General features: G+C 46.2%; 1 protein-coding gene across 5 annotated transcripts in view; it reads left to right on the top strand.

The window, feature by feature from the left end:
* CEP128 (centrosomal protein 128) overlaps positions 1 to 23,118 on the top strand; it is a 366,371-nt gene that overhangs the window by 87,305 nt on the left and 255,948 nt on the right. For all 5 annotated transcript variants that reach the window (XM_059723138.1, XM_059723137.1, XM_059723139.1 and 2 more), the window contains exons 9-11: positions 4,330 to 4,416; positions 10,921 to 10,995; positions 22,590 to 22,722. In XM_059723138.1, the coding sequence (XP_059579121.1) occupies positions 4,330 to 4,416; positions 10,921 to 10,995; positions 22,590 to 22,722 (295 nt within the window). The remainder of the gene's footprint in view (positions 1 to 4,329; positions 4,417 to 10,920; positions 10,996 to 22,589; positions 22,723 to 23,118) is intronic.

The following is a 23,118-nucleotide window of genomic DNA, read 5'->3' as shown; positions in this document are numbered from 1 at the left end:
ACCCGCAGTGTCTAGTGTATCAGCATCCCTGTGTTTCAGAATGGTGGTGGGGCTACTTTAAAGCTCATTGAACATTCATATTTGCATACAAGTTTTTCATATTATAATTGGTTTTGGACTGGACATATAGGTATTAAAATCAGTTCTCAGTCCAGTCTAAACCTCCCTATGTTGGCAGTCTTCTCTGTTCATTGGGAATCTTCCCTGTGTTGCTGTACGTAGAGCAGGCTTGAATACTGCTCAGGCTGTGCTCTTGTGATATTGATTCTGCCTCCTCCTAGTGCTCCACATAGGGAAAATAAACAGGGCACAAGAATCAATGAACCCTTTATTAGAAAAAGGTGTGTGTACATGCATGCTTATAACTAATTCCTTTTATATAATTATATATTTATGTGGTAATAGGCAGTTAGGTACCAAAGTGCACAATATACACAACTCCGTCTTCTGTAGCTCTGCATCAGTTCTAAAACGACTGAGAGGTTGTTTTTTTTAACCACTATCATTGTGACAGAAATGTTTTATTTTTCTCCTTAGCTTAGTTTTGTACTGATGACAAGTGTAATGTTAACCATCTTGTAATGCTGAAGGGCTAGTAATGGTAGCCTTATAAAGATTCCAAGTTTTTGCAAGATTTTTGGAATGAAAGGTGTAATATAAATATAGGGCCTAGACACATTTATTCCAGTACATCCTGCCATTACACTGCTATAAAAATGTGGTTGCAGAATGGATAGCCCTACACCAATGCAACTTATTAGAATCTGGCATAAAGTTGTTGTTGGAAAAAGCAGAAGTCAAAGGACACTGGGGAGGTGTGCAGTCTCAGGTAGCTGTTTGCTGAGTGCAAACCAGCTATTCCCAGCTCTTGGCCACCTAGTGCTCAGGCCTTATAATAGCACCTATTGTAACAAATACCCTGCCAACAGCCCTGGGAGACATTCCTCTGTTCCTGATACCAGTGTAACTTTTTGATGTTAGTATGTCATGGATTAAGGCTCATAGATTGTTGACAGTAAACTATTTCTGCTCTCTGGCTATGGTTGTGACATTGAAGCTTTTTTTAAAGTGTAACAATAACTATTGAAAATAGTTTTTTGAGAAATTGCAAACTGTTTATTAGTGTAATATGGTGGTGCTCATCCTTTTGGCCCTGTGGGCCAGATGTGTAGGGGTGTGTGTGTATGTGTGTGTGTTTGGGGGGGGGGGGGGGCAGGGGTAGTCTGTGGGATGGGTTTAACCCCATCCACTAGGATCAGATCCTGGCGGGCCTGTGCTACCTTCACCCACCAGGATTGGGTCTTGTGTTGTTCTGTGCACCTGATCTAGCACACCAGCCCACAGTCCAATGGGACTCCTCATGGCTCTGGAGATTTGGCAGCACTGCTCCCTTACTGCCAAAATTCTGCATCCCTGAGGAGTTCTGTGGGTCAGATGATATGGGGCTAGAGGTTGAGCACTCCTTCTCTAAGCTATTCCTGTGATTCAATATGTTTTAAAGAAAATGGTCATAGCAAATCAGAAGCACTTTATATCTTAACCACTTGTAAGAGAAAACAAAATCTAATGGGCAGGAAATACATTATCTTTGTATTCTGCTTTTGCTTTGTTTTGTAATACAAATGTTTTTATTGGGCCATGGCAAATGTAGGAGTTGGTAGGATCAGTATGCAAATAAATAGCATTGTATAAATGAGTGTTATGCAAATAAGTTCCATTTTTATGAAATGCAGTGAATTGCACAATATAAAGAGCTTTACATAAACATAATTTTCACAATCCTAGCTGTCTTCTACAGCAGTCCATTATATTTTCTATCAGTTTTAGTATCTAGTGTCTTGTTTTATTTTAGGTAAAACAGGGAAGGGAAAAAAGTTTTGCATAAGCTTGTATAGCTTATTTAGATCCCTATGTGTTAAAGTTTCTCATTTGCAGGGGTAAGTGTTTTCTCTTAAAACATGACAACATTTTTCACAACGACAGTTAAGGACCTGGTGATGGTGTTTAAATAGCTGTTAGGATCTGAGGAGGAATTGGCAAACCTTGGATATCTGGTTTTATTCTATTGCTTTAGTTTTTACTATAATTTTTTTTTATTTAAAAAAAAATATATATATATAAAATAAACACGTGGTTACATGATATCACATGGAAATGAACACACTGATTCAGGGTTCCGAATGTGCTTGAAAAAGGTAATTGGAAAATAAATTTCACAAAAGTGCACAATGGAAAATAGCCTATTTCCTGCATCCTTTGGTATCAGTAGTCTATACTTTTTGTCGAAGAAGGGTTTCTAGTACTTCTTCAGCGCATTCTAAATCTTTCCTGTCTGTGTGAGGATTTTTAATATTGCAAGATTTTGCTCAACAAAAGTCCTAAATATAAAATTATACATTTTAAAGTAGCCATAATTGTGTCTTGTGTCTGTATGTGTGTACCTAAATGATTTGTAGCAGTGTGCTTGTGTACTTAAGTTTAGTAACTGTTGCTGTAGACACCTGAACTTTGGACACTGGTTTGTAGGTTTAAACTTTTAAGTATGGTTTCATGCATTTTTTCCTTTGATATTTTGTTATTGTTTTGCTGTGTTACTTATCATACTTATCAGTATGACCCCAATCACTATTTTCTGTGAAAAAACTCTTAAACATTTAACATATGGATAAAATAGTATCTTTATGGGTTGTTTTTTTCTCAGCCATTAAAATAAATAACATCATCTTATAGGTATGTGTGTGCATGTGGTACAAGGCAGACAGACATAGATAATGAAGGAAAACTTAAGTGGAAGGATTATGTTCTGGTGATGTCTGTGATGATTACCTTATCTGGGAGCATGTTCCATAATCAAAGTCCAGGTCTTGTGAAAATGCTCTCCCCTCATTTTTTGACCTTTCACAGTTGGATAGTAGTCTCATTGCTTTACATGGCTCCTGTAGGAGTTGATGGCAGTGGTACAAGGGCTTTCAACAAACCATGTTATTAAGTGAAAGAGCTATTGTAGGAGTAGGAGATTTTAGAGAGTGTAGCTTCATTCTTAGGTATGAGATGCTATTAACAGCATGAATTTTTGGATTGCCATGGCCAGAGGCACCCTTAAATACAGGATCAAATGCAATCATGCGGCTGGTTACAGATAGTAAAAGTGTGAACGCCAACCATGACAATTGTGTTAATATCTAGTAACTTTTCCAGTGGTACTTCTCATAATTAATAAAGACATACAGTTTTAGTGCTACTGCATATTACAGATTGGGTAGTTTATTGCCTTTTCAAAAAATAGGATCTTGTGATGCCTTTGTTCTTTTTCCATCTAGGAAAGGTAGGGCCAGCCCTTGGCATTTGGGGGCCTATACATTAAAAGGTTGCCAAAGTTATTTTTGTCCCTAGATCCTTAAGTATTTGTTATAGCTGCAGGGGTGGATCTGGGGGGCTAGTGAATTTGCTCCCCACCTCCTTTTTTGATTCCTGCTCCACCCAAACTGTAAAACCAACTGCCTGGGTGAGGCAGCAACATTTCTATTCAGACAGCGTTGACAGAGTCAATTGACTTCATGGCTTATTATCTTCTCCTTGAGTCCAACTAATCTCTCTACTCCAAAGGTGTTAACAACCTTTTTGATGGTCTTGATGTTCCACTCTTCAAACTACCCTTTCTTCCACAATTTTGCTGCCTGTTACACATTCCTTGTAATGTTGCTCTTCTATTTCACAACCCTGCAGACTGTTTTTAGTTCTAATTTAAACACCTTAATTCAGGTGTAGAAATGACTGACAGTGAAGCATTGGTGGCACTGTCAAGACACTCAAGAAGACTTTTGTTTTATGAATCTGAATAAGTAATATACATTTAACTATAAGAATACAGGACTAATGACAAGATATCTTTTGACAATTATGACTATTTTTTGCCAACTTTGTTACGTATTATTAGATATAATCTAGAAAATTGATTCACACTCCAATAGTTATTTGTTTTTGCTTTGCTCTTAAACTGAATAATATACTGTTAGCCCCCTAGCATATTGGTAAAGCTTCTAGTTTCTTTTTATCTGGAGAAAAATAGGTATTGTGTTATATGTGTTGATGTGCCCAACACCTGCCCATGTACAGCTGTGTGTACCTGTGACAGTAGATACTATCTGACCCAACAAAGGTACATTGATTGTCTTCAGAAATATCTAATAGAAACAGAGTCAGAAAGTGTGGTAATTGATGCATTTTTTCTAAAATGTACAACTGGTAATTTTCTTCATTTCAGCAGTTTTATATAAATGTGGTTTAAGTGACTCCCTTATAAAGCTCACACTATCTTTCCCTTTTAAGGCTTTAAGGAAACGAGATGACAAAACTGATGAAATGGAAGAACTTATGAAAAGTAAACTTCTGAAATCTGAAAGTGAAAAGAATCAAGTAAGAATTTAATTTTCTTGTTTAAATCCATGTGCCATGTAGTCTCTGTTGCAGTTATTGTAATTGTTGTCAGTGACCTCATAACTTAACTCCAGTCTCTCTTTGTGTGAAACTATTTCTTAATTTAAAGGTAACTAATATGCATCATGTTCTTATTCTCTGTGTTGGCTGCATTTAATCAACTTCATAGTTGGTTTCCATTACTGAGTGCAGGCTGCTTTGGCAGCAGTTGAATGATAGACTGTGTGTTAAATGAGGTTCCTTGTATGCAAATGTAAGATGAGGAGCTTGTGAAAAGCCTCATCTTATATTTGAATAAATACGATACTTCTGGTAGGCCTATAAAATGCTAGATATTGCTTCCTTCATAATTAAGCTGGATATTTGAATTGCATAGAAACCTGAACATTTGAATTTTTCATTTTTTCTGGATTTCTGCAGTTGTTTTTTTTTCTTTTAGTATTTGAAATAATGAAATAACTTACAGCATAGCAGGTGTAAGTTGTGGGTTTCCAACAAAGTATTGTCAGTAGGCCATTGGTACGCAGTCTGATTTTTTTTTTTTTAAATGTATGTAATATGAAGTATTTAAATATAAAAGGGGGGGAGGGGAAGGGAAGGGGGGCACAGTGGCGGTGCCTCACTACTGCTGCCATGCCACTCCCCACTCCCCTCTGTCCCCCAGGCTGCAGAGGCCCGATCGGGCAGCCCTCTCAGAAGGGCAGGGGAGGGAGGGGAGAGGAAGGAAGAGTGGCTCTAACCTTCCTGCAGGCTCTGTCTGGGTGGAGGCCTCAGAGGAGCCCCGGGGATGCAGCATCACTGGGGCCGGGTCCCTGCAAGCCCACTGTGTCCTTACCATTATTGTAGAGTGAAGTGCCGAAGCCTCTGACCTGGCTCCTCCTGCTTGCCAGCCTTGCGTGAACGCTGGTGCAAACGCCGGCATGCCCTTACAGAGGGCGTGTACTCCTGCCCACAAACTGGCTTGCGAACTGCCTGGAAACTGCTTCTGTTGGCAGTCCCTGGTCACAGGCTTCCTGGTCGCTTGGGGAGTCTCCTTGTATACCCTTCTGGGCCTAAACTGACTCAGGCCCAGGCAGCAATCCCACAGCAGTCAGCAATCAACACTCATTCCCAGCTTCTTACACCACACACCCACCAAACAAACAAACAGCTAAACCAAAGCTACAGGCAGCTGGATCACTTACCTTTCCTGGGCAGGATCTAGTGCAGGGGTAGGCAATGTTTTTTGGCTGGAGTGCCAAAAAACCCACAATGCCTACCTTGGAAGGTGCCAGAATGCCAGCATGCCAGAAAAACAAAATGAAGGCAGGGGGTACATGGCAGGATGCCTTGCTTGTGCCCCTTGCCCCCCACCCAAAGCCCCTGCCCCTCAGCTCTGCTTGTACCCCTGCTGCCCCTTGCCCCCCAGCCCAGGCTCTGTGGCCATCAGCAGCTACCCAGAACCTGAACCAGCTGCAGCCAGGAGGCTGCAAACAGCTGCTGCCTCCCCACCCCAGCTGCAGCTCTAACTGCCTCCTAGGTTTGGCCTCCAGGGAAGCAGCAGATACTTCAGGCTCCAGGGAGGCAGCAGATATTGGTGATGCTCCATGCTGTGCTGCCCTCACACATGCTGCACTCCTGGCCCTGTTGCCCTCCCCCGGGCCCTCCTGAGCCCAGCATGTGCAACCCAGAGTGGCAATGCACAGGTTGTGTGTGCTACCCAGAGTGACAGCCTGCTGCTGCAAGGTCCGCATTGCCTGGGTCACACTTTCCCTATGTGCATGGGAGCACCATGGGCAGTACACAGGGTTGAGCCCCTCGCTGCTGCCCCTACCTGCGGGGTAAGTGTGGCCAGGGCAGTGGGAAGCTTGGAGTGACAGGCATCTTTCTGCACCCCCCGCTGTGCCCTGCCACACCAGGTTTCACACATTGTTCTGCAGAAACGGTGGCAAGGGCAGCACAGTGGGGAGCATTGCTGGTATCTGCTGTCTCCCTGGAGCCCAGGGCTGGATCTGGAGCTGGGGCTGGGAGGCAGCAGCTGTTTGTAGCCTCCCGGCTGCAGCCGGCCCAGGTTCTGGGTATCTGCTGATAGCCATGGAGCCCAGGCTGCTTGCAGCAGGCCTTCGATCCTCCCAGCCAGCTGCTGGGAGCAGCCCAGGCTCCATGGCTATCAGCAGCTACTACAAACCTGGGCTGGCTGCAGCTGGAAGGCTGCAAACAACTGCTGCCTCCCCACTCTGGCCCTGGCTGTCTCCTGGCCCTGGGCTTTGGGAAGACAGCAGGTGCCAGCACTGTGCCCATTGGGACCGGGGCTGTGGGCAGCGTGGGCCTGGGGACCACTTGCAGTGAGGGGCTGGGGCTTTGGGGCCAGGGCCACCCAGCAGCATGGGGCTGGAGCCGGGGCCCACGGGCAATGGGACGGGCTGGAGCCTGGCTGTGGGCAGCAAGTGGCTGGGGCTGGGGCCAGGGTCTGCTGGCAGCACGGGGCTGGGGCTGCAGCTGGGCTGTCTCTAGCACCGGGATGGGGCTGGCGGCAGCATCAGGCTGAGGCTGGGGCCGGGGCCGTGTAGGGCTGGGGCCTGTGGCAGTGATAGTGCCGGCAGGCGCTGAGCCCGCTCGGAGCTGGGGCCCACTGGCAGTAGGTGGGTAGGGCTTTCAGCAGTGCTGGGATGTGGCTGGGTCCTGCGCAGGTCCACGGCCCCGGCCCGATGCTGCCAATGGCCCCGACCTGGCAGTTGCACTGTGCTGGGGCCTGTGGTGGTGGTGAGGACTGGGGCCAGGCCCTCTGGCAGCTGGCATCACCGCTGCAGCTGGGGCCTGGGCCCAGCAGGCCCCAGCTGGCTGCTGGGCTCATCCTGGTGCTGCAGACAGCTGCGGTGCTGAGCTGGGGTGGGAGTTGGAGGTGCCCCACAGGGCCCGGCCCGGCGGCAGCAGCACGTGGCTGGAGCTGGGCCTGCCAGCAGCACCGGGATGGGGCCCCGGCTCCATCCTGGTGGTGCTGATCGCCTCGGCTCAGCAGCGGCAGTGGAGGTGCTGGCTAGGGCTGGGCCCAACGGCAGTGTGTGGCCGGGGCCGTCAGCAAAGCCGAGATGGGCCCAGGCCCCAACCTTATCCTGGCACTGCAGACGGCCCCGGCCCAGCAGCAGCGCTGGGCTGGGGCGGGTGGTGGAGGTGCTGGGCAGGGCCCGGCCTGGCGGCAGCAGCTTGTGGCTGGGGCCGGGCCTGCTGGCAGCACCGGGATGGGGCTCAGGCCCTGGCCTCATCCTGGTGCTGCCGATCGCCCTGGCCCAGCAGCGGCGGTGGTGGTTTTGGCTGGGGCCTGGGCCTGGTGGCAGCACCAGGATGGGGCCGGACCCGGGCCAGAGCCTGGATCCGCTAGCAGCAGCACTGGGATGGGGTCGGGCCTGGGTCGGGCGGCAATGGTAGAGGTGCTAGCCGGGGCGGGGCCCACCAGCAGCATGTGGACGAGCTTGTTGGCAGCACGGGGATGGGGCTGGGGCCTGTGCAGGTCCGGTGGTGGCAGGGGTGCCAGTCAGGTCCACCAGCAACACATGGCTGGGGCTGTCTGTAGTGCTGGGATGGGTCCAGGGCCCATGCAGGTCCGCGGCCCTGGCCCTGGCCCCATCCCAATGCTGCTGATGGCCCCGGCCTGGTGCTGGCTCTGGGTCAGGGCCCTCAGTGGCAATGGTGCTGGCTGGGGCACATGGCCGGGCCCGGGGCCTGCGGAGGCAGTGGTGCCACCTAGGGCCTGCCGGCAGCATGTGGCCAGCAGCGCGGGGTTGGGGCTGGGGCCATGGGAGGCAGGGGGCGGGGGTGTTTGGGGCCAGGGGCTCTTACCTGGCTGGGGTTGGTGGTGTTCCGGGGCTGGGGTCCAGTGGCGGCAGGGGTCAGCAGCAGCACAAGGCTGTTCCCAGGCAGGCATGTGCTGCTCAATCTGGGCATGCCTCTTCCCACCCCTTGGGGTGGGAAGCATCCCGTGTGCCAATAAAAACCATGCTGTGTGCCACTGTGGGCATGCGTGCCATGGGCTGCCGACCCCTGATCTAGTGCCTGGCCTGGCTTCTCTCCTCCTTCCTCCCTCCTCTTGCCTCTAGCAACTGCCTGGAAACTGTTCCTATTGGTAGTCCCTGTTTGCTGGCTTCCTGGTCACAGGCTCTTCCCTTCCCCCTTATCAGGGCCTGTCCCTGCTCTGGCAGGGCCAGCCCTACTGGGCTGGAGCACAGCACCCAGGCCAGAGAGCATGTTGGGATGCTGGGAGACTGGTTTAAGTTAAACCAGGAAGGAGTCTGGGACAGACATTGGATAAAATGGTTTCAGCTCAATCAGTTAAGTCTGATAACTACATTCAACCAGGTTTATCTCATGCTGGTTTTGGCCATTTTGAAACTGGTTTATGTACACTGAACGTATGTTCTGTTACAGATTTAAAGCTGTTTCTGATCACTTAAACTGGTTTATGTGTAACGTCCAGCCCTTGGCATACTGACCGTTACTGATCCAATATTTCACCCATATTTAACATAAAAAACAAACTTAAGCATGCAAACAGATACATAGGCAGTGAAATTCTCAATTTTCCCCTTTTTAAAAATTAATAAAGCACTTTTTTGGTCTACAAAACCACAAAAAAATGAAAGGCCATCACAAGACTGATTCACTTTAATGAGATCTGCAGTTATTCAAGGAGATAGTGTCAGACCCCATATTTGGACAGGATATGTTTTTCAGGAAGAATGATATAGATGACCTAAATCATAATTTGTGGTCTTGTTCATACTTTGAAGAAATGAGGAAAATAGATTTAACCACTAATGGAAATTTTTAAGTACTAGGATAATGAAGCAAAAACAAATGTTGCCCCTCCCTAGCAACTTACCACTTGTCCTGTACTTTATAACTGTGTGTGTGCTACTTGGACAAAGAATATGGGGCAAAATCAAATAGAAATCCTCGATTTTATTCTACTATTTTAGATCCCTTCATTTTATTCATTTTTATGTATCACCATATATTATGTTTGTTTTTACTTTTGTTTAAATTAGTAGATGGGTAATTATATTGTTTGCTTTTATAAAGAACCACAAATCGTATAATTTTATTATTATATAATGTGTCATTTTATTGTTAATATTACTATATCATTTTAACAGCAGTGAAGGGAGAGCTCCAGGCAGACCCAGACCTGGGTCTGTTCTGGTGTGACAAGGAGTGGGAAATTAAACCTCCTCCCTGGCCAGTTCACTTTGAGTTACTGGGGGGGCTAGCTATGCCTCCCTTTAGCTGAGAGCTGATCTAGCGCCCCCTGGTGCCTGGCCTGAGTGGCTGCAGGCAGGTGCTTGCACTTCCTCAGTCTGGGCAGAATGTCTGTACAGTTGCAAACTAATTCAATCTAGCCAGGTTAGACTAACCTGCAAAGATTGAATCAATTCAGGCTGTGTTTTTTTGAAGGTCTGTCCCTAGCCTATATCTCCAAGTACATGTGTGTGGAGGGAGAGTATAAATGGTATTTAACCATACAAATAAGGGTTTATTTGGAAGAGAAGAGACTTCTAAAACACACTTCTAAGGGTATCTGACAGGTGTACAAGCTCTAACTTTTATCCAGTAATTATCCAGCAGAGCAACCAGACATCCCAAATAAGACAGGGATACAACAAGGAAGCTGCTGGAGAGGGCACTGTCAATCCCATAATGCACCCTAGATGCTGTATTTGAATAGTAAGCAATGAGTAAGAGATCTTTGTCAATTGATGTTACTGCCATTTTCTTCCTAATTTCCAAAAGATAAAAAAGATTAGATTAAATTACACAAAACTAATAGTTAGAAAGAAGAAACACTATCAAATGAGGCAGTGGGAAGAACTGGCAGCCACAGGGAAAAATAAAGACAATAGGTGTTTTGAGCAGATTATAACCAAAGGGACAAATGTATAGCTTAATCCTCGATGCACAGGGAAACGTGTTTTGTTTTGTTTTTAAATATGTTTAATGATTTACTTGCAGCTGGTGAGGAAAGTGCTGACGGTTTGCGGAAGGAAATTTTATCTGTTAAATTGGAAGCAGATCACATAATATTACTAACAAACAAGTTAAGGCAGTTTGAATACCTTAATTCTGCATTTCAGTAGCTTAATATTTTTTTATTTCTTTTAAATTTAATTCTAGGATAGACCTAAATTACTCCCATATACTTTCAAGCATTGCACCATTTTCATTTAATTTTGGTTTCATTTGGGATTTTTAATTTGTAGCCAGAAGTAGTACTGAGCATATGAAAGAAAAGGTTAAATGCTATAATGTACCTTTCATAAGATATCTGTGTTTTGTAGAAACAGGTTTCTAGCTCTTTAGATTGCTTTAAAACGGAATTAAGGTGTTTCACTGAGATTAGTACAATTTTTTAAAATCTTTGTTTGATTATTAATTAGTATTAGATTTAAATAGCTATTTTATTTCTAGTAGTATAACGTAACTTTGGCTCTTCCTTCTTAATAAAAATGCAAGCTAAAGGAGGAGGTGATGCGGTTCCGGAGGAAGTTGGATCAGTCAGAAGTTGGTCGAGAAGTTCTTTTACATCAGGTAACTTTTTCTCATGCTGTGTAAATCTTTTTCCTTTCACAATAAGCTAAAATCCAGCCTGTCTCTTTAATCTTAGTATCTATTTTACTAACTGTGTTTTGTGAAGTAAGTAGTTTGATAAAGCAGTAACTACCAATGTAAGCCACAAACTCAATTAAACAAATAATCTCTTTAACATAAAAAGGAAATATGTCATTGAAACCGTTGTCTCAATGACACTGTGACATTGGTACTTACCAAAAACTACTTCAGTCTCTATTCTTTGTCAGTGTTTAAAAATGGCTTTGGTCAAGAAGATAAACTTCTCAGATTTTTTTAGTTGCGAATGGGCAGCAGGGGGCAAAGAATTTAAATAAGCAGTTGCATTTATGTGTGTGCCAAACATTTTTTGAAGATAAAATTTCATTTTAAAATGTAACGTTTCATAGACTATTAGCTTGTAATATGGACTGAGTACTTTGCACTGTTTACCCTCCATATTTTTAAATAGCTGAGTTGTTTATATTGGACAAACATATTAACTTTCTACGTTTTTTTCATAGCATCTCTTAGCACAAATTTCTGTATTTTTAACTGTTCTTTGATGTTTAGTTTGTACAACCGTAAACAATAACTCCAGATATCCTATCAGTGTAGAAACACTTATTATGATGCACGTTACCATGTAAGTGTAGTATACAAAACTGTACACAGTGACTTAAACAAGTTCAGTGAGCCTGACACTTTAATATACCATATCTATTTTTCCTGACCCTTTTCCTCTCCTTTTTTTTAGAACTGGAGGGAGGGAGGGAGGGAGGTGGGGGAAGATAAGGGGAACTGGTCTTTACTTTTGTTAGCAAAAATTGTTTGACTTCATGCTTATAGCACAGTTTTCAGTTGGATATGTTGCTGTGCTTTGAATGTTTTTCTGTTTACTAAGATATCTTGGAATGGGGTATAGAAATAATAGAAAATAGGTCTGAAAAGGACTTCAAGAAGTCATTTAGTCCAACCATTTAGACTAACCCTATGTTCAAGGCAAGATGGTTCCCATCTCAACCAGGGGTGTTCAACCCCTGGTCTGTGGGCCAGATCTGGTCCATGGAGCTAGTTTGTCTACCCTGCAACGCTCCCAATGGGTCTGGAAATTTGGCAAGAGGGGAGCAGCGGCAATTAACGCTGTCACAGCTCTTCCACCACCAGATTTCCATGCCCCACATGGCTGGTTTAGCCCTGGCCAGCTCAGTGCCATGTGCTGTGATTGGGCTTCTGGATCGGGCCCATGGACCAACTCACACTGCTTGTCCAGCTTCTGGGGCCAAAAGGTTGGGCATCAGCAGTCTAAACCAGTCCAGACAAATGTTTGTCCAACTTGCTCTTTAAAGATTCCAAGGATGGAGATTCCATAACCTCCCTATTTAGTCTGTTCCAATGTTTAACATTCTCATAATTTGAAAGTTCTTCCTAATATCCAGTGTAAATTTCCTTTGTTGCAATTTGAGATAATTCCTCCTTGTGCTGTTGCCAGGAACCACTGGGAATAATTTATCACCATCCACTGTACAACTGCCCTTCTCGTATTTGAAGACTATTATCAAATTCGCTTCAGTCTTCTCTTTTCCAGATAATCCCAGTTCTTCCACTCTTTCCCAGTTCTTTCAGTCCTTCCAGATAATCCCAGTTCTTTCAGTCTTTTTTTCTCAAGTCATGGTTTCTAGACTTCCTAACAATTTGTTCCTTTCCACTGGACTCTTTCTAATCTGTCCACATCTTTCTTGAAGTATGGAGTCCAAAACTGGACACAGTATTTCAGGTAAGATCTCAGTGCTAAATACACCAGAAGCATCACTATGACTAACAAGTACCACTCCTGTTAATACAGCCCTATATGATACTGGCTTTTTTTTTGTGCAAGAACACGCTGTTGGTTTATATTCAGTTTAGGGTACATTATAACCTTCACACCCTATTTTTTGCTGTGCAGCATGTCATTCCCCAGTTGGATTTCCCAGATGCAGTTGTTCTGGCCTAAGTGCAGTACTTTTCATCTATCCTTGCTGAATTTCATTTGATTAATTTTGGATCATTTCTCCAGTTTATCAAGGTCCTTCTGAATCCTTCCTTTCAGAGTTTGTACAACTCAACCCAACTTGCTATAATTTGCATATTTGTTCAGTGTGCACTCAATTCTATATTCCATATTCCATAAACATTAAACTATACTGGACCCAGGATAGACCTCTGGGTACCCCACTTAAGGCCTCCTTCTAATTAGATAGCAAGCCATTGATGACTGTTCTGAACATGGTGATCAAACCAGTTATGTACATGTCTTGCAGTACTTTCATCTTTATTTCCCTCCATAGATTTATAGATGTTAGGGTCAGAAGGGACGTCTGTAGGTCATCGAGTTTGACCCCCTGCCCTGGGCAGGAAAGAGTGGTGGGGTCAGATGACCCCAGCTAGGTGCTTGTCCAGTCTCCTCTTGAAGACTGCCAAGGCAGGGGAGAGCACCACCTCAATTGGAAGTCCATTCCAGATTTTGGCAACCCTTACTGTCAAGAAGTTCTTTCTAACGTCCGACCTAAATCTGCTCTCTGTCAATTTGTGACCATTGTTCCTAGTTACTCCAGGGGGTGCCCTAGTAAATAGAGCATCTCCTATTCCCTCCTGCCCTCTCCTGATTAATTTATAGGCAGCCTAAAGATCACCTCTCGGCCTTCTCTTGCGAAGGCTGAAGAGATCTAGTCCCTCAGCCTCTCCTTGTAGGGCCTTGCCTGCAGGCCTCTGACCATACAAGTCGTCCTCCTCTGAACCCTCTCAAGATTCTCCGCATCCCTCTTGAAGTGTGGCACCCAAAACTGGATGCAGTACTCCAGCTGCAGCCTGACCAGTGCCGCGTAGAGGGGAAGCATCACCTCCCTGGACCTGTTTGTCATGCAGCTGCTAATTCATGATAAAGTGTGGTTAGCCTTCTTGATCACTTCGTCACATTGATGACTCATGTACATCTTGGAGTCAACTATGACTCCAACATCCCTTTCCACTGCTGTGCTGCCGAGAAGGTCATCCCCCAGTCTGTAAGTGTGTTGGTGGTTCTTTTTGCCCAGGTGCAGCACTTTGCACTTGTCTTTGAACTGCATCCTATTTCATGCTTACCATTTTTCCAACCTGTCCAGATCTGCCTGGATCCATTCCCTACTCTCTGGTGTGTTGACTTTGCCCCATAATTTGATATCATCTATGAACTTGGACAGGGTGCTCTCCATGCCCTTCCAAGTCGCTGATGAAGGCATTGAATACCACTGGTCCAAGGACCGAGTCTTGCAGGACTCCACTGCCCACATCTTTCAAGGTCGATACCGACCCGTCCACCACCACTCCCTGGGTGTGACCCCTAAGCCAATTTGCCACCTACCTGACCATATAATTATCTACATCACAGCCTGTCAGTTTATTTATGAGAACAGAATGAGATACCATATCAAAGGCCTTGTTAAAGTCTAGGTAGATGACATACATCTACCTTGACTCCTGCGTCTAAGCATTTTGTGACCTGGTTATAAAAGGTTAGTCCAGCAGGATCTACCTTCAATGAACCTGTGCTGATTTCCTTTCAGCATTATTTCCCCTGCTGGGCTCTCACAAATGTGATCCTTAATGATTTGTTCCAGAGTTTTCCCAAGGATACAGATGAGACTAACTGGCCTGTGGTTTCCCAGTTCCTCCCTCCTCCCCTTCTTGAAAATAGGGACCACACTGACCCTTTTCCAGTCCTCTGGGACCTGACCGGAGCACCATGAGTGCTCGAACAGCCTTGCCAGTAGTTCTGCTATGACACTGGCCAATTTCTTCAGCACCCTTGGATGAAGTTCATCCGGGCCTGCTGATTTGAACACATCCAGCCCCTCCAAGTGCCCCTTCACTAAGTCTGCGCTAACAGTTGGTGGGCTGGTGTCCTTCTTGTTTCTGTCTATGATCCAGTTGGGAGATTTGTCTTGGTCTGTGTCTAGGAATACAGATGCAAAGAACTCATTGAAGAGTTCAGCTTTGTTCCTCACCCCTGCCCCTCTGTCCCCAATTGCTCTAGTTTTTCCTGTAGGGGTCCTATGCTACCCTGTACCACCTTTTGCTCCCTATATAACCTGAAGGACTTTTTGCTATCCTTAATTTTTGTTGCCAGCCTATATGCTAATCCTGCTTTGACCTTCCTAATTGATTCCCTGCAAGTGCAAGCCAGGGAGGTATACTCCTCCTTGGTAACTACCCCCTGTTTCCATAGCCTGTATACCTCTTTCTTTGCCCTTGGGATTTCCTGGACTTCCCTGTTCAGCCAAGAGGGCTTTTTGGCCTCTTTGCCACCTTTTATGCTCAATGGGATTGTCTCCTTCTACGCTTGTAGGATTGTTCCCTTGAGGAACGACCACCCTTTCTGGATCCCCTTTTCGCCAATGCTCTTGAGCTTTAACGCCTCACTATCTCCTAAGCACGCTGAAGTTAGTCTTTCTGAAGTCTAGTACTTCAGCCCTGCTGGTTAGTTTACCCACCCTTTGCTGGATAGTGAATTCAACCAATCGATGGTCACTATCCCCTAGGTTACCTTGTACTTACAGATTCCCCACCAGGTCATCCCCTGTAGCTAACACCAAGTCCAGCAAGGCATTTCACCTATTGGGATCATATACTTTCTGCATTAGGTGGATGTCCTGTATGCAGGTTAAGAACCTACATGAGAGTTTAGATATGGCTGACTGCTCCTCCCAGCAGATGTCAGGTTAGTTTAGTTCACCCATGACAACTATATCTCTCGACTGTAAGGGCTCTGAGAGCTGTCTGGAGAATTCCAGGTCTAGCTTATCCTTCTGGTGTGGTGGTCTATAGTAGACCCCCCACTACTAAGTCCCTTTCCCCTTGACCCACAGTACCTTGGTTTGGCCGTCCTCTTTTACCATCTTGATTATAGAGGATGTATATTGTTCCTTAATATAGAGAGCAACATCCTCCTCCCCTCTTTTTCTTCACTGTATCCCATCTGTACAACCTGTAAACCTCAATGCCTACTGCTCAGTCATGAGTAGGGTCCCACCAAGTTTCAGTTAATCCAACCAGATTGAAGTTGTTGCTTGCAAACAGGAGTGCAAGTTTCTCCTACTTGTTCCCCATACTCCTAGCATGAGTGTAGAGACATTTAAGCCCTCTGATGGTTGCCCTTGCTACCCCCCAGTTCTGATGTCTATCAGGCCCCTTAGTGTTTACCTGGGCTGATCCAGTGTATTGCTCATGGCTCGCTGATCCTAGGTTCTCTTTATCCTTGTTCCCTGTCCCCCAGTGAACCTAGTTTAATGCCCTTTGGAGGAGATCAGCCAACCTGTAAGAGAACAGAGTCTTACCTTTAGAAGACAAATGAAGACCATCTTGTTCCTGGATGCCTCTCATGGAAGTGTGGATCATGGTTGTAAAAGCCAAAACCTGCATGATGGTACCAACTCTGGAGCTGCAGGTTGACCTGCCTGATGCAGTTGTCCTGATGCTGACAGCATCCGCCGACCAGAAGGATGGACAAGAAGATCACCTGTGCCCCTGACTTCCTAAGCCTGGCCCCCAGAGCCCTGTAGTCACTCATGACGTGGTCCGGACTACTGGCCTCATCATTTGTGCCCACAAGGACAAGTATTATGGGATAGTAACCAGAGGGCTGGATAAGGTCGGGAATCCTCGCAGTGATGTCCTAGATCCTGGCACCCGGTACGCAACAAATCTCCCGTGCCATGGGATCCCGTCGACAGATAGGCCCCTCTGTGCCTCTTAGGAGGGAGCCGCCCACCGTGATGACCCGGCGTCTCTTCCTCCAGCTGCTCGGTTGTCATAGAATCATAGAAATAGGGTCAGAAGGGACCTTGCAGATCTTCAGGTCCAACCCCCTGCCTGGGCAGGAGGAAAACTGGGCTCAAATGACCCCAGCCAGGTAGGTATCAAGCCGCTTCTTAAAGACCCCCAGGGTAGGAGCCAGCACCACTTCCCTTGGAAGTTGGTTCCAGATCCTAGCCGCCCTAACTATGAAGTAGTTCCTACGGGTGTCTAATCTAAACCTGCTCTCCAACAACTTGTGGCCGTTATTCCTTGTTATCCTGGGGGGCGCTAGGGGAAACAAGGTCTTCCCCCAAACCCTTCTGGTCCCCCCTAGTGAGTTTATAGACGGTCACCAGGGCCCCCCCCTCAGCCTTCTCTTGTGAAGGCTGAACAGTTTCAGGTCCCGTAACCTCTCGTTGTAGGGTCTGCCCTGCAGTCCTCGGATCATGTGGGTGGACCTCCTCTGGACCCTCTCAATGTTGTCCACATCTGTCTTGAAGTGGGGTGCCCGGAACTGAACACAGTACTCCAGCTGCAACCTGACCAGTGTCACGTAGAGGGGGAGGATCACCTCCTTGGACCTACTTGAGATGCACCTGTGGATGCACGATAAGATCCGGTTAGCCCTGCTGACCGTGACCTCGCATTGTCGGCCCATGTTCATCTTGGAATCAATAATGACTCCAAGATCCCTTTCTGCCTCCGTGCTCTCAAGAAGGGAGTTTCCCATCTTATAAGTGTGCTGCCGGTTACTACTGCTCAAGTGCAGCACCCTGCACTTGTCCGTATTGAAACGCATCCTGTTTTTGTTAGCCTACCCCTGCAACCTATCCAGGTCTTTCTGCAGTTTCTCCCTCCCTGCTAATGTGCTCACCTCTCCCCATATTTTGGTATCATCAGGAAATTTGAACAGGTTGCTTTTCACACCGTCGTCCAAATCGCTGATAAAGAAATTGAACAGCGTGGGCCCAAGGACCGAGCCCTGGGGGACTCTGCTGCCCGCTTCCCCCCAGGTCGAATATGACCCGTCCACCACCACCCTTTGCGTGTGACCCTTCAGCCAATTCGCAATCCATCTGACCATGTAGGCATCGATGCCACAGTCGCCTAGTTTTTTCATGAGGATGGGGTGGTCGACAGTGTCAAAGGCCTTGCTAAAGTCCAGAAAGACTACATCCACAGCGACACCTGCATCCAGTGCTTTTGTGACCTGATCGTAAAGGGCAATCAGGTTGGTCTGATATGACCTACCCTTAATGAAACTGTGCTGGTTGCCCTTGAGCATCATCCCCGATGCCGGCCCTTCACAGATGTGCTCCTTGATGATCTTCTCAAAGAGTTTCCCCAGGATTGAGGTAAGACTGACGGCCCTATAGTTGCCCGGGTCCTCCCTCCTCCCTTTCTTAAAGATGGGGACCACATTGGCTATCTTCCAATCATCTGGCACCTGGCCCGAGCACCACGAGCGCTTGTAAAGCCATGCCAAGGGCCCTGCAATAACCCCTGCTAGCTCCCTCAACACCCTGGGGTGGAGAGCATCTGGACCTGCTGATTTGAACACGTCCAGCCCCTCCAGTAGCACTGTAACCCAGTCCTCCTCAACCTTAGGTCTGGAGGCATTCCCCTCGAGTCCATCGTGAATCACGGTGGGGGAGTCCCTGTCCCTGCACAAGAAAACGGAGGTGAAGAGTTTGTTAAAGAGGTCTGCTTTCTCCTCTGGCGCAACCACCAGAGTGCCCAGTGTCTCTTGCAGGGGCCCCACATTTCCCGGTGCCTTCTTCATCCTCCCTATACATTTGAAAAAAGGCTTTTTATTATCTTTGATCTTGGACGCTAGTCCTAGCTCTATGTCCACCTTAGCTTTCCTAACAGCCCCCACTACAGGTCCAAGCAGTGGAGGTATACTCCTCTTTGGAGATTGCCCCCCTTTACACCGGGTGTATGCTGACAGCATCCGCTGACCAGAAGGATGGACAAGAAGACCACCTGTGCCCCTAACTTCCTAAGCCTGGCCCCCCGAGCCCTGTAGTCACTCATAATGTGGTCGTTCAGCCTTCCTGGTGTTTGTTGCAGACGTGTCTTACCCTGCAGCTTCCTCTGCTGCATCATCCTTCAGTGGCGGGCTTCGTATCTGTTCCCCAGTTGCATTGGGGAAACAGTCACAGCCACACACTGTCTAGCTCTTGAGGTGACAGTCTTCCATTCATCTGTCCTGGGGCTCTCCCATGATGTCTCTGCGCTAGGTGTCTGGTCCTTCAGAGAATGAAAGTATCCATCAATTTCATCCTCTGCAGCCTGCTCACCTCTTCCTGGAGTTCCATCACCTGCCCCTTCAGGGCCTTGATCCGTGCACATATGGGACAGGCAAGGGACTCCCCGGCCTCCATGCTACCCCAGGCCTCAGAGGTCCCACCAGGCAACCCCCGCAGACAGGGGGCAAGGTCACTGCTGACCCATTCAAGGGGCTTATCTGGGTGGAGGCCTCACAGGAGCTCCAGACTGGAGGCAGCAGCAGGGCTGGGTCCCTGGCTGCGTGTTCTGTGTCACTACCCCCGTAGTAGCCCTGCTCCTTATTCACTTACCTGAAGTCTCTGTCAGAAGCTCCTGTGTACTCCTACACGGTATGTACTCCTACTCATGAACTGGCCTGCAAACTGCTCCCCTGTTTTGTGGCTCCCTGGTCACAGGCTCCCTGGTTGCCTGGGGAGCCTCCTTGTATACCCTTCTGGGCCTGGGCTGACTTAGGGCCAGGCAGCAATCACACAGCAGTCAGCAATCCCACAGCAATCAACACTCACTCAGCAGTCCTTAGCTTATTACTGAGCTTAGCACTATTAGCTCAGCACTTCCTTAGCTTACTACTGAGAATGTCATGTCATATATAGTCACAATTAGGTGGATTAAAAGCATGGGCAGCAATGCATGTGAGGCTATCAGTACTGTGCAAATGTACAAGTCCCTCCCAGCTGAAGCACTTCATAATGTGTCCGAGCCAATCCTGTTGCTCCATTCCACAACTAGGGGCCTAGTGAGCAGATCTGCCTGGCTTTTTGGTCACATTTCCCTGGAGGCTTTCAAAGATAGTTGAGTGGCAGCAGCACAGTCTTATGGTTATTTGACTCCTGGCTTTTGTTTTATGCTTTCTGCCATTGCAGGGGTGGTCACTTTTATATCTTGTATTCTTGGCAGGATCAAAGAATGGACTCTTACCCTCTCCATGCCCTCCAATATCTCTTGGAGTAACACCATTAAACACTGACTCCGCTCTCTTGCTACTGGTGGAGAATCTTCTCCCCAGCCATGGTTTTCATCTCCTTGTAGTTCTGGTAGCTGACGTACTGTGGAAACTCAAAAGTCCATCACTGGCACTTGAAAGGGGTCTCCTCAAGTTGTGCTATGTGCTCTAATGGCTAGAAAATGATATTTAGATAATTGTTTTTGGGAATTGGCTTGTAGGTAAAGTAGATATGCATTAGAACACTGGTCCAGAGGAATGACAAGGGTTAATTGATTTCTAAAAGCTTGTTTGTGACAAAGTTTCCTTCAAGATAGGCACTGTATCTGAGGCCAAGGGACAAGCAAGTGGAAACAGGCTGGGAAATTTGCACAGTGTATCCATAACAGAGATAAAAGACTGCAGCATTGCCGCCAAGTCACAGTGCCCAACTGCAGAGCCCTTGGGATTTCTGGTTTTGGTGCGCAGACCAAATTAGGAGGCTGGGGCATGCCCAAATTAAGATGTCGGCATTTGATGGGTTTGGGAAACAAAGGAATATGCTGCCAGGACTGAACATGGACAGTATGATGACCACAGGGAAACCAGTTGATGGTACCCGGAGATGAAGAGTCATCAGGAGGAGAGAGAATACAAAGGGAGGGATTTCGGACCAGAAAAGCATCCTTGAGGGGTGGGGATCCCAAGGCCACCATGGACAGATGGCACATCACCAGCCTGTCTCACCCACCCTGCTGGGTGGGGAGAGGGGAGTGGGCCTCAGCCCTCGACCTCCAGGCTGCTGACCTCTGACATTCAAGAAAGAACCACAGGGTAAAGCTTGCATACTGGCCAGACATACCTTTCCTCTGTGATAGCCCTAGGACTGGTAGATGTAGAATCAGGGGGGTGGGGGTAGGAAGGGGTGGCTTGTTTTGTTTATCTTGCCTGCGTTATTATCTGCTATCACTGTGTATCAATAAAATTTGCCTATTATCAAATGGAAGAAGTTGTGTTTGGTTTGAGGGTTTGGGTCCTCCTGGAACAAGGTATCTGGGTCATAAATCCGGTAACAACACACTCTGCACCTGAGAGCTACATGCTGGAGGAGGGAAATATAAGGGACTTCATAGAGGATGGCTTTCTCTGGGACTGTGTGCAGACTGTGTTGATGCTTTTGAGCAGAGGAGACAAGTAATGACCACTAGTGAATAATCCTGAGGACTGAGGGCAAATAGTTTTGTCACTCGTGTTTCAGGATGAGTGGGACTACTTTCCTGGAGATCTATAGTGATCTAATCCTGTCACTCCAGAGGCAAGTCCCAACATGAGGCCCAGGAGCATGGAGAAGTAGGGTATGATTGCCATGTGGAAGCTGACAACCCTCAATCACCTTTGTTCTGTTGCTGATTATTTTTGCATGGGTGCATCCATGAGTCAGCAATGAGAGAGGACTCACTGGAGTTGTCCGTGCAAGGATCTGTGAAACCTCCTTGTTGTCTGAACGAGCCACCTGTTGGATTTTTGAAACACAGTTGGCATGATTTGGATCACGTCTTCCAGACCTTTGCTTTGAATCGAGTACCAGCTGCAGTTGTGGCCATTTTTTACCACAATCAACATGTGTGTAAGCAGATTCTGATGGCTGTTCCTGAGGAATCTTTGAGTTCCCTCCTCGGTTACAATCAGAGAATGTCCATGATCTCTGTTTTCCTTCACTTGGTAGCCTACTTCATGCAGGCAGAAATTTTTCTTGTGCAGATGTTGTGGAATGATATGGCGAGTGAGTGGGTGCTAGATAACGTTCCATACCTGAAAAGCCAAATTTCCAGGATTGTGGCCTAGAAAAATGGCAATTTTGGTTACTTAAAAAGAAAAGAAAAGAAAAAGGCAGTGTCATGTGGGACAGTGACTTTGAGACCAGCGTAGTGGAGCTGGGATGAAGTCACCAAAAAGCTAGCTTCCATTTTTCCTGTTTCATCCAGGGCCATTTTTTATATAGTTTGTGCTAATTTGTAGAGCTTCATGGCTGTGTCATCTGCTCCCTCTTTTGTATAGTGCTTTAAAGGCACGTGAAACACTAAAAATGGTAAGTCTGCCCATGCCCCCGAAGTTGCATTACTTTAATTTCTGCTTTTATGTGTTGTTTTTACTGCATTTTCAATGGTTCTGTAGCAAGCATTAATTTAACATAAACATTATATGCTATTTAGAAAGAAAAGTGGGCAGGAGCTGCTGGGAAATGGAGTCTACTACTGGCCGGAACCAGCCTGCAGGCCAGACTTTGCTTGCCCCTGATACAGAATATACTTTGATTTAGACGAAAGCCTTCCTTTGCAGCTGGCAGCAAGCTGGCTGGTATCATTTCATTTCAACTTTCGATAATTCCTTTCTGGATTGTATGTAGGCATGTCCACCTTGAGCGCTTAAAGGTCTGCTAAATACTTTTGTTTAGTCTTTTTGTGATTATGCTGCTTGGTAGAACTGAAATTTTTTACTTGTTTCTTGAATTATTTTTTTTACTTTTGTTTTGATATGTGCACATCAGATTGAGGATCTTCACTGCCAACTCCTAAGAGCAGAAGAGGATCGCGTGGATTTGCAGCATCAAATATCTCAGGTCACTATGCACCGCCAAACTTACCCAGATGACAAAGAAGATGATAGGAGGATTAGAACAGGTATTGCCTTTTTCTTGTTATACAGGATATAATTTTATGACTTTGCCAGGGATTTAACTGTGTTTGTGTTGGAATCCAGATCCTCTGCTGGTTGAACTAAATGGCCAGTTGTTATCTTGGCTAGATTAGCTTTTCTTAGTACTAGTATTCAAATAATAATTACATAATATTTATGAACAAAACATTCAGGATAACACTTAAATTATATTAGGTTGTTTTTCATGGTTTACAAATAAAAAAAATTAGAGTTAATCAGTTACCAAAATGAATAGTCTCTTCGTAGAAGTGAAATCTGAAATATTATTAAAAATGTATGTTACTCTTCATAAATGTTGCTTATTTTGCCATATTGGAACATAGTGCAGGTTTCACCTATCTTCATAATTTAGTGTTTTT

The sequence above is a fragment of the Alligator mississippiensis genome, chromosome 2, assembly GCF_030867095.1.
Source record: "Alligator mississippiensis isolate rAllMis1 chromosome 2, rAllMis1, whole genome shotgun sequence".
Taxonomy (NCBI): Eukaryota; Metazoa; Chordata; order Crocodylia; family Alligatoridae; genus Alligator; species Alligator mississippiensis.
Note: the sequence above shows the minus strand (reverse complement) of the source record. Positions and strands in the feature narration are given on the sequence as shown.